Below are 19,099 nucleotides of genomic sequence, written 5' to 3'. Positions count from 1 at the left end.
AAACATATTAAGTACTGTGTTTCTTGAAAGCAGAAATGTACATACAGGTGTATTTTAATGCTATAATACATGTATATGCAATTTGGAGTAGCTATTAACTGAGCTATTATTTTTCCGCTTGATCTTTATGGAGCTGCTCAATGGAACACAACTACTCCAAGCTGTCAGCAGATAAGCAGATACGCTCACGTTCTACATTGGCACAAAAGTCATCTTCGAAGAACAAACAAAAAAACTCTTCCAAAAAAAAAAAAACTGTAAGTCTTTTTAAGTCCAAACCTTTACCCTGCATTTTCCCCACATGCCACTACTGAACAAAGCAAGATCTGCACAGACTTAGCCAGGCTGCATTGTTTTTATTTTAGTTACTCCTGAGCTAAACATACAATTGAAGAGTGAGTAGTCATTTCAAGCCTATTTAAATATATACTTTTATACATGTTAAGGGAGAGAGGATGAAATACTGTAACTCATCATGAACTGTGAGTCAGCGGAAACAGGGATTACAATTTTACCTGCAGTACACAAGATCTTACCTCAACCGTTTCAACTGTCCACTCATCTACCTGTTCCTTCTCACTACTGCTGAACTGAGTCTCTGCCATGAATTGTCTGTTTACATACTAAAATAAAAATGAGAAAGGGTATGAAAGTAAAAGTAAGTGGCATTAAAGCTGCATAAAATGACAATCTTTCTAGTGAGTAATACCTCAGTTGATTCAACTTCAGTAGGTTCAGTGAATTCTTCTGCTGGATCAGGTTCTGTGAGAAAAACAGACCATTTATGCGAAGGAAAACAAACAACAACCCACAAGACATTACAGACTAGATTTACAAGACCAAAAACATACTCTGAAGACATGAAGACAGCCAGTAGAAGGAAGAAGGGCTAGGTGTAAGAATGAACAGACACACATTTACACTTGACTTATGTTAATACCTAATATTAGAAGTCTGCTACACAACAAGGAAAGAGTTGCTTCATCACACACCTTTAGGCAGATAGGATTCTGATTAGATCTAAAATTAGAGCCTCAACATAATTTCTATAGTTAAGTATCTGCTAGGCTCAGAAACAAACCTAATGATAAAAGGCAGATAAAATAAGAAACATCTTTCTCAGAAGGAAGAAAATAATGTCAGAACAGAGAACTAAGCACTACCAAAGATTTCTGAAGTTTTGAAAATAATTAACAAAACAAAACATAACAACTCATGTAAAACTTTTACTATGAAGAATTACATTCTGCTACCTCCAAAATTTATTACTCCACAGCATATTCAAAAGGGCAAAAACAAACAAACAAAAAAAAAGGCAGGAATCTTTTCTTCAAGTATGGAACCACATTTTCAAATTCCTTGCATGTAAACATACCCTACTTCAAATACTTCTCCCTTCTAAAAAAGGGACTAAGTGATGGAATTACAGCAAAATGGAAAGGCTCCAGCAGCTAGTACTTAGATCTTCAACAGTTTCAATACTGCAAACAAAATGTTCTGAGAGTTTGTAAAGTGTAAGTGCAGCAGGAAAAAAAATAGGAGAGATGTTGGAAATGATTTTCATCTGCACAAAACTGCTTCTAAATCATTTCATTTTGGCTTTGGTGGTTCTTTCAGCAAGTGACATACTGGACAAATGCTGAAGGATGTGTTCAAAAAGAAATCCTACCAAGTGACTTTGTTTCTCCATTCAGCTGATGCTCCACAGCTACAATAGCCAGCCTTTTCTCATGCATAACTGAGGACATTTAACAGTGTGATCGTTAGAAGGGATTATGGTCCTTCCAGAACAGTAGCTAACAAGAGTAACCCTTACAGAACTCTTCTGAAACACTGCTCTGTTCTTCTTTTCTCAGTCTCAGGACAGGGTCTAACAAGTGGTTGACTGTCCCTATATATATTGCCCAGCTGTTTGTATAGCTGATAATCCAGTAATTACATTTCTATTCAAAACACACAGTACATAAAATCACATTTGCAATTTAATTAGTCTGATGAATCCAAAGAGACTTGACAGTACGGCAGAAACATGACAGAAAACAGTGGATCTTCACATTCTTACCACCTTCTGCTACAGTGTCTTCTACTGCAGGTGTGGGTGCTGCCTCTTCTTCCTCACATAATCCGTTCTGATGGTTATGGGTGCTATCAAAGTAGCTAGTTTGAAGAATACGTTCAACAACCTCTTTTAGGGCTTTATCTGAGAAAAGAAGTTAAAAATTAACAGCCACTGAACTCTAACTCTAATCCTTATCCTACACATTTCCTTTTCTTCCCGAAGATCCCAAGTACATTTTACTGCCCTTTCACTAGGAAGACATTCCTGCCTGTCCACAGACACTACTGTTACAGAACTACCATCTGTATTACTAGGCCATATTCAATAAACATACTATCTGCTTTAATTCAGACAAAAATCTGAAAGGGCAAAGAGAAGAATATGCAACACCCTTCAGAAGAGTAATGAAACACTTTGAAATTAGTGTAAGGTTTTCAAATTCAAGTATACTTTTACTACTATTTCAAAAATCTCTGGTTGTTTAGTTTTGACTCTGAAAAGTTTTAGGAACTCACTGAAGTTTCAACCCCACTTCTTTCCTAATTAAGAAACCTTACTACAAGTTAATTTTCAAACTACAGTCAGTACTAATTTACATGGGTACCATCATCACAAAGATTCTTCCCTTGAGGTAAGTGACTCAGAACAGGCTTTGCAAGTGAAACAAGAACAAGCCTTCATTGCACTCAGTGCCCCATATGAATGCAGCAGCATCTTAGCCTAGAACAAATTTGTTACAGCCATACTGGAAAGGCAGCAACACCTACTGTCTAGGCCCCAAAAATAGATTAAAAAACAAAGCAACAGACTCAGAAGATTCACAATGTATACCCTGCAAGTGATTATTATCACCGTATGAATCAATACACATAGAAGAACACAGAAATGCATTAATATTGCCCATGACATCAGTAAAAGTTCATCCTGATATCCATATAATACCCAGCCTAACTTCTTAACATCCACTAAGAAAACAACCAGGCTTCCAAGGCACAACCATCATCTCTCTCATAAAAACTGCTCCCATACATCTTCTTTATTTTCTCTCGCAAAAAGAAATACTACACATCTACTGGCTCTCACTGTGATCCAACACCATTTGTTTTACAATAACTTTAAGTCTCAAAGATTTGTATTAACTGAAAAAAACGAAACAAAAAACAAACAAACAAAAAAAACTGGTATCTTCCCATAAGATTTCATTTTAAATGTGTAAATGGTTTGAGGTTTCCTGTTCTGACACTAATAAGCAACGTCTTAATGATTAAAGCCAAAATATTTATAATATTCTGTGTATCATTCCTCAGTAAAGTAAGGTAGATCACTGCAAACAAAAACTCTTCCAACAGCTTAAAATTGCTGCAGCACAGCAAGAATTTCAATTATTGGAGTTTTAAAAAGCAAATGAGAAAAGCAGTTTTAACTAAGAAGGACAATCTTCCCTCCAACCTTCCAGTTAAGAGACTTCAAAAGAAATAGGTAACTGTCTAACACAGCCATTTTCTTAATATATAACGTTATAATGTTAAAAGCTAAGTATTTGTGGAAATTGACATTCATGCAAGAAAACAAATAATCATGCATCAATTTACAGTTAATTGTTTAAAATTAGGTCAGAAATAAAAATGAAGTGTTTTTGTAGGAAGGGACAGGGGAGAGTCACACATCACACTAAATAAGGTCATGCCAGTTTATATATTAGATCATGTTGCTGTCTAAGCTCCTGGTCCATACAAATGTTTCCAGAAAACAAAGAATTGCTACAAAGCATCAACAGCAGTTAAATCCTGCTGAAACAGTAGGAACGGACTACGCTTAAATACTGAGCAATGCTGCGTCAGCGAAAAAAATCCCGTACACACAGTTTGTACTTCAGTGAGCCATTCCAATACAGTCCAGGCTGTGTTTGAGAAAAAAGCAGCAACTATAAAACGCTGGAAAGACATTTAACTATCAGAACTGTTCTACATCAGACACTGTAATTTAGGTCAAGCACAAATTCAGCGCGCTCTTTCAAACAGACTATACTTACAGGTTGTTCCACAAACAGGTTTTTCCTTCCCTTCCAGTAAGTCCCACAGGTGAACAGATGCTTGCTCATACTGCTCATTCAACCTTAAAAATTAATAAGGGTTAATTTCTTACTAAGCTTGTGGTAATTTAATCACAAAGCAAATAAATATCATTAACTAAATGACAGTTATATAGGAAAGTACTTTCCTAAAAGCCTACCTCATGTTCATGTCTCTTTCAGGGTAAACTAGCTTGTAGAATTCATCCAGCATTGTCAGTTCCTCCTCTGTCAGTACCGGCACTCCATTTGATCCTTGTTTCAAGTCAGTGCGCACTTCATCGTCACCCAGCTTGTCCAAAATAAACTGCAGCTCCAGCACGGTCTTTAAACGCTTCTGCTCAGCCTCTTCTCGCATCAGCTGCTCCCTGCGAGCTGTCTTCTTTATTGTTTTCTGGATCTGTTCAGAATCAAAAAGGGATTTAAAAAACAGGTTGGAAATGTATTTTATTGTATTTATAGTAAGGATGGATGCCAACTCACTACTTATCAATCTAACGTTACAGCAGAATATCAGTGAAGCATGAAAATTATCTTTCGAGCAAAGTCAAAAGCCTGCAAATTAAGCCAAATTTTAGAATCAATGCCACAAACCTTACACTACATTGGATTTTGATTATATTCTTATCTGAAATCTGTGTTTCTCTGCATGACTTCTAAGAAGTTCAGTCAAGCAAGTACAGCCCCAATGTATAAAGTTTCAGATGTGAAGGAGCTGTGTGAAACAAGCTCAGATTAATGTTATCTGCTTCCTTTATGAATTCTTCCATAACGTCTAAATGATTTTGATCTAGATGAAAGTAAACAAATGCACAAAACAAGGTACCTTTTAAACAAGCATTACAGCTATTTACAGCCCAAGTTCAGGCTTCACAATTTGGAGGTGTAAAAGTGATCCAGATTTTTTGTTTTGTTTTAAAGGCCACAAAGGTCAGCAGATAACACTAACATTCACCATTTCCCATTACAGTCAGTACAAGGCATTCGCTGGAACCAGCTGGAGGTCAACTTAAAACAGATAAATAAAAGTAATCATGAGAGGGAGCTCATGGAATGTTTTGCCTTGAAGGCTGGGGAGACTATTATCAGCAAGTTTAAGAACAGCATTACAACAAATTCTTAGATAAAAGGTTCACAAATACTAAAGGGAACAGGAAGGAATCAACTCTCCAGCATTCTCAGTTTGAGGATGATGAACACTAGCAGGAACAGATAACTTTTGTTATGTAATCTGTATCATATCCTCTACAACTGCTGTCACAACACTGGTTGAAATGCCTTACTAGTCTGAGCCCACAGGACATTTCTTTCATTTTTATTCTTTGTTCTAGCCTCCAAAATTGAACTTGTTCTCATCCCAACTACACAAAAATTTAACCTTCTTTTCCAAAAAACATAACTCGCAATAGTAACTCTCTCACTCCGAAGCATCTACGTTGTTTCTAATCTGAAACAATTGCAAGCAAGCTTTAAAGCAAAGATTAACTTGTTGTTCCTGGAGTCTCTCTTTCTGTTAGCACTCAGCTGACCAGGAAACATTTCAGGACATACTTGTTGGAGGAAGAAAGCTCTTTGTTACTAACGTTCCATGAACATACACAGAAACCTGATGCAAGAAAAGCAAAAAAAAAAAGGCTTGGCTTACATGCTTCCAAGCAAACCAAAATATAGAAAGCAGCCTATAATGTCAGGGGGCTGACTGTCCTTGAAATTGTCACACAGCTTGTTCCTAAATTGAACACACTTGTTAATGCAGCAGACTGGTTTCACATTGGTGACCTAATGAATTTTAACAGAGTGTTACTGCTCTTTCTGTAACTCATCAAATCTACCTACATGTACAATCTTCCACTCATGTGGGATGCATTATGATTTCTGTTTGCACCTGCATTAATTCTTCCTTGAAACGATACTGAATAGGCCTGAACTGTCTCTTTTGAAGAGAGTGAAAAGAGAAAAGCTGCTCATATAACTGGAATTGTCTTCTTGGAATTTTAGAACTTATTCTTGATCACACTGTCATTTTACAACCCAGACATAGCAGCAGTTTCAAAGACTCTATTTTATGCAGTATTCAGTTATCTTATAATTTACAAAAAATATTTTAGTCTTGAAACTTGTCCCATATCGTAGTTTCTGATTGTATTTGCAATTACTAAGACAGGAAAAATCTTGAAAAAGGTACTGCAATACTTTCAGTTGCTGAAGCATGACAAGCTACAGTAACATAAGGAAATAAAAACATTCAACCACTTGCCAGAGAAGCAGGCCTGTGAAATCCCTCTTTTCTTTCAGGAAAAAAAGAATTACTTATGGCAGTAAGCAGCAGACTATGGTGTTGTATGACAGGCCTGCCCAGTAATCAGTGTCTTAAAAATGTCTCTCCTGTCAGGATATTACCACTATATTTTTGTTCCTGTATCTTCAGGCAGTGCTTCAGAAGACATCTAGGAGTGGTTTTGAGGAAACGTGTCACAAGCTAGTACAACATTAAGAGAAAGTAATCAAACATACATATAATGAGCATTTCACCTTCTGTAATAGAGGCTGCTGCATCCAGTGTTGGTGAAAGACAATTTAAATCCCAAGTGCCACAAACAGCAGCTGAAAGCCCACACTGGACCACTTTACTTACATCTTGGCTCAGTGCCATAAAGCTCCTCTGCAGTTCTTTAGCAAATTCCAGATTATTTGTCACTTCCTGGTATTTTGACACTGCGTCCTTAAAAAGAAGAAGAAAAAAAAAAAAGAAAAAAAGCAACCAATCAGAAAGAGAACAAAATACATGCTTCCAAAAATCTACTTGCTGCACTTTCAATTTCTAAGTGAGACACAGCTGCACAAGTAACCATCTCTAAACAGACTGCAGCAACGTTAAATTTTAAACTCTCACTGGCCAAAATATGGAAAGGACTTGTGCAGGACTTGTATGTCTTTAGAGCCTGCTGTTTCTTAGCAAGTACACTGAAACATAAGCATGAATATGCTGACACACTGAGTAGCATGACACACTAGTTTAATGTCCAGTTTTAGACAGCTTCTGAGGAAAAAAACCTAACAGGCAGGCTGGCCAAGGGGATGGGAGAAGAATAATTTGACAAGTCAATCCTGCTTGAGATAAGGGTCTGAGAATTAATGCAATGCAATCAAATCAGTATACATACATACATATACATAGTAATGTTCCCCTGTCCACAGATTTTTATATTTTATATTCTGTTTTACAGTTTATCTTCTACCACCAAAGCAATCCATACACCTTAACTCCCTTATTTTGTAGTAATGACAGAGTCAAATTACATTACGCTTCTGGTGAGATTAATTCAAGAATGGAAACGTTCTTGGTAGGAACAAACAAGCCAGAAGAAAATGTTACTTCCTTTGAAAAGCAAAGAACATGAACTGCTTTGGTTTTTTACATCTCCAGCTATTTCTGTTTGCAATACAAGTAAGAAACTTATTAGCTGATTTGCAAAATTCATCATCCTTAGCTATTTATTGAAGCAAAAGATGCAGTGAGCTTTCAGAATTTCTCTACTCAAACACAATTTCACGGTTCTGAAGTGCTGTAGTCAGACTCTGCTCCTTATTAAATTTAACTCTGGAGTTTCTCTTCTGAAGGTGAAATTTCAGTTATCCTCCCTGCTCAAACAGAAAACTTCTCATGGCTTATTTTCACAATATTGCCATTCAAAAAATAAAAATACATCAACTGATGATATTTCACAAGTCAATTAATGGGCAAAGAAGAACCAAAGTGATTAGCTGACACTAAATAGATGAAAAGATGGAACAAGGGGAGTAACTGATTTCTGTAACATGAACAGCTACAACTGCTATTGAGTACATTTTTTTTAGTCTTCTCCATGCTGAAAATAATCAACAAAATATTGCTGACTCAAGCAATCTCTAATATCAATTCACATGTTTGCATAATACATCTGAATTTGATACTTGCTTCATATTTATTACAACTGGAATATAGCTGTTAAGCTGAGCTCTACAACCTCCTACTTTAACAGCCAGAACATTTTTTTCAGATACATAGAGATATACACACACATACATAGACATTATAGATAGCAAACCCAGTTTACCAAGTTACAGCTCCCCTGCAGAACTCAGTGTAAGCAAAACCTCTAACTAGGCTGCTTATTTCTAAGGTAAGTGTGATCAAATGACTGAGCTCTTTAAGTTCTCCCTGGGCACATTTTCTAAGAAGAAAAGAATGATGTCCAGGGAACCCCAAAGATACTGTTCAGCTCTTTCAACAGTACTAGATTACAACAGAAGCCATTTTTCACCACAGCCTGCTCACAACCCAACCTCAGCAAGCGTAACAAAGCATTGTGACAAATTCCTCTACAGATTCCTTCAGCTTCTTATGAACAGAAAAACCGAGATCTTCCAGGCAATAAGAAACAGAGGTCAAGACTAAAGTCTTAAAAATCTAGCTTTTAACAAGCCGAAGTGAAATTCATCCCTTCCCTCCCCCAACATCACCAAACATTAAGAGAGATCTAGTTGTTTTTTTCTTTTTACCAGTTGATCTTGATTTAGACGTTCTCCCTTGTTCATTCGTTCCTGGTAGTCATCAAGTTTGCTCTGAAATGGAAGAAAAATCCTATTTACAAAAGGTTACTGCTTTTTCTGTTTCTGCTAACAAAATCATATTACAGTAAATACAGACTGTAGCATATTACACAAACATGCAACTGTCATGTAGAAATAGTACCCAAGAAAATTCACCTTCTGGGTTAAAAATGAAAATATTTGTCTCTTAGGAAAGTATTTACAACTCTTACTTAGGTTACAGCAATGTATCTTCATGAATGGTCTTAGTTTCCAAGCAAGGACAGGTTTTTCCTAACGTGGAGAATGTTGACAGCACACTTCCTTCATTGCTAATTACAGAGCTGAAGAGAGTCCTGAGCCACAATAATACAAACATGACTGGAGAGGAAAAAGCCACTGTTACTAAGATTCAAACCTTAATCTTTACACTTGTACCGGTTAAGATAGCGCAGGAACGCCCATCAACATAGATCATGTTAATAGCAATAAAACATTTCTATTCAAAGGCATGAAGAAGATTTCTTCCTAAGGGAAGACACTTCACAATCATTAGCTTAATTTCCAGCAGGACCAAGTCTCTAATCTGCTTAAATACAAAACTGTGCAAAACACTGAGAGTAGTCAAGAGCAGGTATAGCTTATGCAGGCCCAAAATGACATAAACGACTATAGGCTGAATTGTAAGGGTCTTAGGCAGGAAGCAAAGTCTGTATGAAAAACCTACATACAGATCTCTAAGTTTCCACCATTCCTACATATCACAACTGATCATAATTTTATGAAGCTTGCCTTGTGCTTATTAAAAGCCTTAAAATGATCCTTACTCATTATCTTTCTGATCTAGTATAAAAAAAACAAAAAAATATGAAAATGAGAGCAGGCTAACTTCTTTTTGAACACAGAAGAATTAAAACCCTCATATAACCGTAGCTTTAGTTTATACTTATCACTGAGGGACATGGGGGTTTTTTGGTTCTTACTTGTTTGTTTTGGTGGGGGTGGCTTATGTGTGGGTTTTTGTTTTGCTTGAACTACTAATTTTACTTAGTGATATGTCAGTCAAAATATTTTACTAGCGTGTTTCTAGCTAATTCACCCCCTCTGCTCAGCACCAGACCTCTCAGAATGGACTATGAAGAGCTGAACGGCAAAGCTTATTTATTTGATGTTCAGCATCACTTGGTCAAACACAAAAACACACTGATGTGACCTGGTCCTTTCGGTGTCACCTGGAGACAAAAAAAAAAAATTATGTGAAAATTCTACCCATTAGATTTAACTACTTTGCCTTTCAGCACATCGGAGCCAGTAATGCTGTAAGTCCAAGAAATAAGAGCTTCCTGAGCTCCAACAACGTATTACAGGGAATTTCATGCTGGATACAGACGCTAGCACTGTAAAAAAGCTGCTAAATGCAGCAGCCACAGTTGGAAATACATCAACAGAATTGTCCTGAAAAGCATTCAGCGTATTGGAAATCCACCACATCAGGAAACAAGGAAATTCAATTCTCACACAAACTACCTTGTATTAAAACAGATGAAAATCCAGCTGGACAAGAAGTAGAGAAGTAGTTTCCATGATTTTAGAGATACCAGCTGAGCTGAGAAGAATTAAAAAAGCAATGTAAAGAGCTCAAACATTCCAATGCCCAAGGACAGAGTCAGGTTAACCAAATCTTCCCCTGCTTAAGGCTGCTTGCATCCTGCACTAAGCTGGCTTCACAGACCAATTTCAAGAGGTTCCTACTCAAACCACTTACTTCCATGCTTCTGTTTACCATTCCCTCAGTTACAGTGATACAATTGTTTGTGAGGCTGCACAGTAAACTGGACTGCTAATGTAAGAGGGTAAAAGGAGTGTCTACAAAACACATAAAAAAAACCCGAACAATGTGGGTGATGCAGTTTCCAGCACAAACCCATAAACCATCAAAGGTAACACCAACAGGACTGAGCACCAAGCTCCTGAAGAATCTACCTGGAATCCTGAAAAGCCTTTGATACGGTTCAACAAATCCTTATCACTAAATTGCAGGGATATGGATTTGAAGGCTAAACTGTTTGGCAGATAAAGAACTGGTTGGATGGTTGCTATCAGAGGGCTGTGGTCAACAGCTCAATGTCCAAGTGGAGACTGGTCACAAGCAATGTTCCCAGGGGCCTGTTTTGGGACCAGTGCTCTTCAATACCTTTATCAAAGGCATCGACAGTGAGACTGAGTACATCCTTAGTAAGTTTGCTGATGACATCAGAGTTGTACAGCTAATACAACAGACAGAAGTCAGGCCATCCACAGGGACCTGGACTGACTTGAAAAGTGGGCCCACATGAACCTAACAAGGTTCAGAAAGGACAAGCACAAGGTACTACTACGCCTGGATTGGGGCAATCCCAGATTGTGGCTATCTTGAGAGCAGCTCTCCACAGAACGACCTGGGGCATCCTGGGGTCCCAAGGACAGGAACGATACAATGCTGTTGGAGCAAGTAAGTCCAGAGGAGGGCCGTAAATGCAACTAGAGAGCTGGAACAAATCTCCTATGAAGAAAAGCTGAGGGAGCTGGGATTGTTCAGCATAGAGAGGGCTCTGGTAAAAACCTCAATGCAGCCTTCCAGTATTTCCATGCTTCCTCACGCTTATAAGCATGAGAGAGACTGAATTTTTATGCAGTCTGATAGCAACAGGACAAGGGGAATGGCTCTGAACTAAAAGAGAAGCAATTTGGAAGTTAGAAGGAAATTTTCTACTTAGAAAATGGTGAGGTGCTGGAACAGTTTGCCCAGAGAAGCTGTGGATGCCCCATCCCTGGAGGTGCTCAAGACCAGGTTGGACAGAGCCCTGGGCAGCCTCATCTGGTGGGCTGCAGCCCTGCCCATGGCAGGGGGCTGGAATTAAATTATCTTTAAGGTCTCTTCCAAGCCATTATATGAATAACACTGCTTAGAAAAGTTTCGTTGAACATACTGCAAAACTATGCTGCCAAAAACTTACATGATGTGTTTTGCTATTATCTTCAGATTAAGAACACAAGTTCTTCTTCAACGGCCAAATATTTTAAGTCTAAACATAAGTATTTTGTTTATATGGTTTCCATTCCATGGTAGTATCAAATGAAAAAACAAAGGGTAATTTGTCTATTCCTAAGAATTGAAGAGTTACTTCTCTTTTTCTATGCTAAGTGCATCCATACTGGAACTGTAAAAGCAAAAGAAGGAAAGCTCTTTCAGCTGCAATGCAGAGGAGAATCAAACGTGTTTGGTTGCTTATTTGGTGCTTGAAATCTCTGTAATAACATGCAATTTTCTATCATGCTCAAGAAACTATAAGATCAAAATGTTATGTTACAGAAGCCTAAGGAAGCACAATGCTTTTAATCAGTACTGTGAACTAACAGCAAGCTAACAGCAGCATTAGTGCTGTAAAATAACTGCAGTAAAACTCCCACTTCACAACCTACTGCAGCGTTTGCAAGAAGAAGGGATTTTCTTAACTTTACCTCTCTTCTGCAACTTCACTCATGCTGAAGTATAAAAGCTAGTATAAACCAGCAGAAAAAATACCAAGTGGCAAAGTGAGCATATAAATTGCCCATTAAACAGTTTGTGAGCCACAAGACCCCAGATCTGCAGACAGAAAGCCACCACACTTCAGCTCTTTTTCCACTGAGATTCTTGAAGTATTTCAGACTTCCCTAGGAGAAAAGCACTACATACAGGCCACATGTCCATGCAGAGAGAAGACAGGGAGATGGTGGTGTCAACTGTTTAAGTATGCCCTACATCTTATTTTAGCAGGAAACAAAATTGATTTTCTTTACTATGGCAACAGATGCTTTCCTCTCATGTTCAGGTGAGAGGAAACCCATTCACTCATTACCTCCTCTAAATGTCAGAGCAAAGTGAAAAAAGGTGCAGATACGTGGTATTAGTTTCAAAATCAATACTGGTTTGAAAAGAGCCTGACTACTCAGCTGTGCTATTAAGAGTCATTTACAGTGCTATCCTATAAACTGGATCGTTGGAACGATCTGATTAAAAATAACCCTTAAAAAGGGTGGAGGCCAGGAGCAAGGAGGCACTATATTTAACCAGGTACTCTCAGCAATATCATTTATGCTAGTTATATCAGCACAACCGTATACGAAAAGCTGCAGTGTGGAAAAGGGTGAACTCCAACCTACTGAAGCAAACTCTGTAACAGGCACTTCACTACAAGCAAAGAAAAGGTAGAGAGAATTATTTCAAGTCTGTTTTCTGAATTCTCAAACACTGCCAAGTTTTCTTTAAACACGTATTAAGCAATTAATATAATCCAAATCAATTCCTGTGTGTTCAGTTGAAAAAAAAAAAAAAAAAAAAGAAAACAAGCTACAAAATACAAGTTTATTCACATGTTTTATATTTGCACATTATAATTTGTTTCTCCTCTACCATCATCTCTGCAGTCACACATCTTAACGTCCCTGAAAAATCTGTTCAAAAAAGAAAAAAATTTAAGTCTATTTTCTCAACAAAATGGGGAAAAAAAAAAATCAAAAAGGTTAAATACTTAAAGAGTATAAAGAATCAAATGAGGAAATACAAAATCTCTCTCACTCTCAAAAAAAAAAAAAACCAACCCAGTTCTCTATCTTGGTACAGCTTATACTACGCATACACACACCTAACAGAAGTTCCCAAAAGCTGCTTCAGCCTGAGGTTTCAGTGAACGTTTCAGACTTCCAACATGCAGCTTCAAACAGTTTTACAAGCCCTCGCTTTCAAAATCACGTCTCATCTCCAAAGATAAATTTGAACTAGCCTCATACTTCATCCAGCGCAGATGGCAACAGGACCTTTCTGAAGCAGCACTTGTTTTTCAGTAACTTCTAGATCAGCATTCCAGAAGAATCAACTTACATGTGTGGGTGAAGAAAGGGAGAAAGAGGAGGTGACGATTCCTTCTTTAGAGAACAGTGTGCAACAGCGACAGCCCATAATAGCTGCAGCAATCAGCAACGTATCCTGCATGCTTCCACTGCCACAGAGATTGCAGAGAAGACACTTGTGCCGTGCTGGCAATGGGGACACAATTACGTTCATTTTAACAGGACAGGACCCACACAGGCTGCACATCCAGACTAGCCCTAGTGCTGACCTGTTGCCACAAAACAGAACAGCCCACTCAGGGGGCAAACTATTGGTAGAACCAAGCTTCACAAGGAGAGGGGTTCTGCAGAGACACAAGATGTCCTTGAACATCCAAGTGGCCCACATAATGGTACAAAAGCACTAAGGCAGCTAACAGGCAACTTGGAACATGGCACTTTCCTGCTATCACTGGCTGCATCTACAGGAATAGAAAACTCATTTCAGCTTTTACTATAGGCTGCTACCTGCTAATCCAACATTTTACTGAATGGGGAGGACAGCTGTCTCTTAGGTCAGAACAACCTGAATACACACGAATTTTCACTGCAACAGCAGCTGGGTAATAGTTACAGTCTAAATTTTTCAACCCCATCAGGATTACACGTTTTCAGAGACAAGCTGATAAAGCAACAGTGTCTTATGGTACCAATGAAAGCTAAAATGCCCCATTTTGACAAATACACCAAGGCCAGGTCACATCAAATACTTTAAGCTAACATACTTCGTATCTGCAGTTCCCCAAGAATAATCTTTGTGATCACCTGCCCGTATCTTAAAACATGTTAGCAATGAGAGATTTTGTCCCTTTTAGAGAATAGTTGGTTTTAAAAATCATTTTTGTGAGCTGAAATCATTAGGCTCTTTGTTTTTTCATTCCCCATTGTAACAAGACATGGGTTTGATCTATATTCAATCAGCTTAATTTGGAAAGGATCTACTCATCTAATAAAATAAGGAAAAAAAACCAGGATAGCATTCCTACCATTTCCAAATACAAGGAGATGAAGAAAACACAGACATTTTCAGACTGTATTTTCACATACATTTATAAACAGCAATTCAGTTTTCTCTTAATTCCCTTTGAACTAAGCCAGACTTGTTTGAAGTAATAAGATAACTTCTAAGAGAAGAACATAAAACCGTAACACCATACTATTTCCAACACACTCAGAGACATTCAAAATAGTACAAAACTCAGCAACATTATGAGTTCTATACTGTATTCTGCTGGCCATGTGATTTTGTGCTCAGAGCTTAAAATGGAACACGACAAAGTTCACTTCAAACCTTGAGTTCTCTCATAAGGAATGACCTTTACTTAACTAAAAGTGGCAGATACCATTTAAGAGTTAATCAGCATTTCTTAGCCTTCGTCTACTAGAAGCATGTCTCAGTCAGATATAATTTTATAACTGCTCTCAAAAGTGGAGCCCTTAATCACAGATTCACAGAATTGTAGGGGTTGGAAGGGACCTCCAGAGATCATCCAGTCCAACCCCCCTGCCAAAGCAGGTTCCCTACAGCAGGTCACACAGGTAGGCATCCAGGCAGGTCTTGAACATCTCCAGAGAAGGAGACTCCACCACCTCCCTGGGAAGCTTGTTCCAGTGAAAAGCAACCTCTCTTCCAGCCCTTGTAATCGGCTGCTGACAAACGACTGCATGTTCAGCTAAGCAGGTATTTTCTGGGTGATTTACACAATTTTCCCTCTTGTTCCCAAATGGACATTATCCAGCATGATTTTACTTTCTGGATGGTTAAAAATCTCAATGAAAATTCATTCATGTATTTTGGTGTACAGTTGGAAGAGTAGTGCAGTTAGGATGGTACTTTGCAGCTCTTACAGTTGGAAAGATTATTGTGGTAAGAAACAATCAAGGAAGAAATGCTCACCTATATCCTAGGCTCACAGTAGAAAACTCCAAAAAGGAGAGATCTCCAGAAAAAGATCTGTCCCCAGGGGCACTCAGCCCTTACATGGGGTCTAGGAGAGGTGGAACCTTCTGGTCACACACCTGAGTTACCTTCACCTGTGCTCCCACAGCTGACCCAGTCATTGCTGCAGGTGATCAATCAGTGGTTCAGGCCTGACTCAACAGTTCCCATACGCTCAGTAAACTTATTAATACAGTAAAAATACTTAAGTCCATGTGTACAGGAAGTTACACATTTAACGTTCTCTTCATTGAAAGAATGCTGATCTACTGAAGAACTGTTGGTTTCCCAACTAAAGGACAGGCTCAAGCCCACAAATCAGTAACTCTTATTTAATACATAACGATCAATAGGGGGAAGAAGGAAGGCAGAGCACTGATTCTCCCGAAGAGATGCTCTAAGTAATTTTAATGGAATTACTATTCCAGATTAAAAAAAAGGTACTTTCCCTGCAGTCAGCTGCTAAGACACTGTAATGATAAAAACACGATGACAGCAGCCACAGGCACAAAATATAACAAGAACCAGGTCGTTAATGAGCAATAACACTAATTTTCACTCTGCTCCACTGAAATAAGCACCTTCCACACACCCTTTTAACTTCAGGTACTACAGAAGCACTCCAGAAGGCCCATTCAAACAGAGGGGAATGGACAAGCCAAGTGTAAATTAGGTGTGAATTATTTATTTGAAAAGGTAAATAAAAACGCCACTGGAAAGGAAAGCTGACTTGCACACCAGTAACAGTGTGCTTGTCTGCTTCATTTCTTCCACATACAGAATTGATCAGAAGGCTTTCTAATTTAAAAATACTCATTTTCAGCACCATAGAAAACTCTTTTCCTGTCTTTTTCCTGTATTTTAGTACCATACTACATAGTGTATGTTGGATACCATCATTTCAAACCATCTTACCAGAATCATTTGAGATAGCACTGAAAGACTTGTGTTCTTTCTCAAGATGAGGGCCAGTGTTCTTCTGCAGGCACACAGTTGTACACATGAGCACATTTAAGGAAGATGTTTTGTCCCAGCTATACACAACAGTATTCAGACAAGGGTCAAGAAGCGATCCTTTAATTCTAAGCTTATCTAAAAGCTCCCAGCACCTTTCTCTTTGTTTTTTAAACAGCAGGAAGATCCAACATTGTATTTTTTTAAGTGAGAAAAAAGAAACCACTGCATACACAGATTTATGTACTTCATTCACAACTCACCTGGAAGGGCTAATGTTTTGGCCTTCTTTAGGATACCTGTCTTGACTACTAGAACCTAAAACGTTGGTTAAAAAACTGAAGTGTAACTGTGCTTGTTAACTCTTAAGAGCTAAAACAGATTTAGGGCTTCAGCACAGACCTGAAATTCTATCCGAGCGCTCCCAAATTTTAGTTTGGCGATGCTGTGTTTCCCAGTACATCTGCACTTTCAGTGTCCTACTGAAAGTCCCCCTACTGAAGGGGAACCCCTTCCCGCATCCCACAGCGCTAAGCACGGAAGGGTGCCGTGTAAATGCCCACTAAACACGGCATCATCTCGTCTCTGTCACAAACCCGAACCCTCCCAGGATCAAGGATTTAGCGGCGGTTCTTTCTATAAATAACCGCCCAAAGGCCGCTCTCAGCTGACCCGGGACTCCCGAGGGGCGAGAGCGGGGCGAAGTGAAGAGCCGCGGGCGGGGCGGCCCGGCTTTGTGCGGGCAGCTGGCACAATGCAGTTCCGCTGGGGAGGCTTAGGCGGCCTCGCCGCCGCCATGTTAGCTCCCGCTTCCATGTGCGCGGCTTGGGGGGACGCGGCGCTCCGGTCCCACGACTCGGCCGCGCGGAGCGGACGGGGGAAGCGCCGCCGGCGGGGCGCGGGGCCGCAGCGCGGATGGGAACGGCGGCCCTCCCGCAGCGCGGCCGGGCCGAGCCCCGCCGCGACGAACAAAAGGCGGAAGGGGGAGGGGGCCGCGCCGCCGGGGGGCTCGCCGGGAGGGAGGGGGCCGCGGGCCGCGGCGGAGAAGCGCCCATCCGCGCCCGCCTTCGGCACCCGGCCCGCGGGGAACAGCCGCGTTCGCTCCGAGGGGCCGAGCGCTGCCCGGCGAAGGGACGGCCCGCGGAGGGGGCTGGGGGACCCCCGAAAGAGGAAGGGGAAAGGCCGGTAGAACACGGCTCGCCCTTCTGGAACCTTCCAGCGGGCGGCCCCTGGGGGCGACACCGGGAACAACCCGAGCGGCCGCGGGCGCCCGGAGTGGGGCCGGGGGCACGCGGCTCGGCCCGAGGAACGGACGGCGCCCGGCCGGCTCGGTGTCCCCTGAGGCGGCAGGCTGCGGGAACGCGGCGGCCGCCCGGCGGAGAGCACGAGGGGCCCGCGACCTCAATGGGGACGGCTGGCTTTGGGGGGAGCAGGAAGAGAGAAGGAGCACCTTTTTCTTCTCGAGGTTGCGGAGCTTTTTGTCGATCACTCCCAAGATCTGCTTCATGGCCTCGGTCTGAACCGAGGTGATGCTGCCTCCCGACGCCTGCGGGGCCGACGCCGCCGCCGCCGGGGCCTGCTCGTTGCCGCCGGGGCCCGCCTTCCCGCTGCCGCTGCTCGCCATGGTGCTGTTGGTAGCCGAGGGCATCTCTACGCGGGAGAGAGCGCGCGTGAGGAGAACGGGCCGCCGGAGGGGACACGCGGGAGGGCGGACGCGCGCACTGCCGCTTCCCCACGCCCAGGACAGACGCGCGCCGGCCGCACCTGCCGGTCGCGCGCGCGCCCCCGTCCCGCTGACTCGGCCCCGGGCGCGCGCGGGCCGGTCACGTGACGGGCGGCCTCGCGCCGGCGCTCGCCCCTCCGACGGTCATTCCCCGAGCGTGGCCATTTCCACCGCCCCCCCTCCCTCCCCACCCCGCCGGTGTCCGGAGGGCCTCGCCGCCCCCCTCACCGTGTGCCTGAGTGGCCCGGGGGAGGGGGGAACTCGGTGCGCCGCGCTCTCGCTAGAGGAATGACCGCCTCAGCCGACTCCGGCCCCGCGCCGCTCCTTCCACCTCCGCACAGCGCTACTATGGGAGAGAGCGAGAGCGCGCACGCGAGCGCGTAAGGCAGGCGGCGCGGGAGCGAGCGACGCGGGGTCCTCGCCATACGCGAGTGCCCGCGGAGAACGCCTGAGCCCGCCGCGAGGGCGGAGGAGGCGCCTTCCAGCCGCGCCGCTGCCCTTCGGCTCCTCTCGCTCGGGTCCTTCAGGCGTGCGCCGGGCGCCTCAGCGCCAGACACAATAGCGGGGCGGGGCGAGGTTCCCACCCGCCATTAGCGGCCGTGTCGTACGGCAGGGTTGAGCCCCGCGGAATATCGGGTGCCCGCTGGGGAATGTGTTCTGCCATCTCCCAGCGGTAGCGTGGCTCTGAACGCTGCTGGTGCCCTGGAGACACGTCTTTGTGGCGGTGCGTGGCGCGCCGCGTTCCGGCCGCTGGAAGCAGTACTCTTTTTCAGATTTGGGTGCATATTTAATCCTTCTCCGTTCCTCAGTGCGATGCGTGCATTTAATAAACCTCTGCGACCAGAGCTGACAGCTGCTTGCTGAACCTTC

General features: G+C 41.9%; 1 protein-coding gene across 5 annotated transcripts in view; it reads right to left on the bottom strand.

Moving 5' to 3' along the window:
* Positions 1-18,567, bottom strand: part of CAPRIN1 (cell cycle associated protein 1) — a 32,169-nt gene extending 13,602 nt beyond the window's left edge. Inside the window, exons 1-9 of one of the 5 annotated variants that reach the window (XM_042815026.1) lie at positions 18,458-18,566; positions 17,957-18,156; positions 8,673-8,735; positions 6,766-6,852; positions 4,292-4,530; positions 4,092-4,174; positions 2,063-2,200; positions 710-762; positions 537-623 (exon numbers count right to left, since the gene is read on the bottom strand). In XM_042815026.1, the coding sequence (XP_042670960.1) occupies positions 537-623; positions 710-762; positions 2,063-2,200; positions 4,092-4,174; positions 4,292-4,530; positions 6,766-6,852; positions 8,673-8,735; positions 17,957-18,154 (948 nt within the window). In that variant the 5' untranslated portion in view covers positions 18,155-18,156; positions 18,458-18,566. Of the gene's footprint in view, positions 1-536; positions 624-709; positions 763-2,062; positions 2,201-4,091; positions 4,175-4,291; positions 4,531-6,765; positions 6,853-8,672; positions 8,736-17,956; positions 18,202-18,457 lie in introns of those variants that run through there. The other 4 variants (XM_042815028.1, XM_042815029.1, XM_042815030.1 and 1 more) reach the window with 4 other exon arrangements.
* Positions 18,568-19,099: the final 532 nt, after the last annotated feature.

The sequence above is a fragment of the Centrocercus urophasianus genome, unplaced genomic scaffold (genome assembly GCF_019232065.1).
Source record: "Centrocercus urophasianus isolate 14NV4802_14NV808 unplaced genomic scaffold, USGS_Curo_1.0 seq_14, whole genome shotgun sequence".
Classification (NCBI taxonomy): domain Eukaryota; kingdom Metazoa; phylum Chordata; class Aves; order Galliformes; family Phasianidae; genus Centrocercus; species Centrocercus urophasianus.
This window is presented reverse-complemented; position numbering and strand designations above follow the sequence as displayed.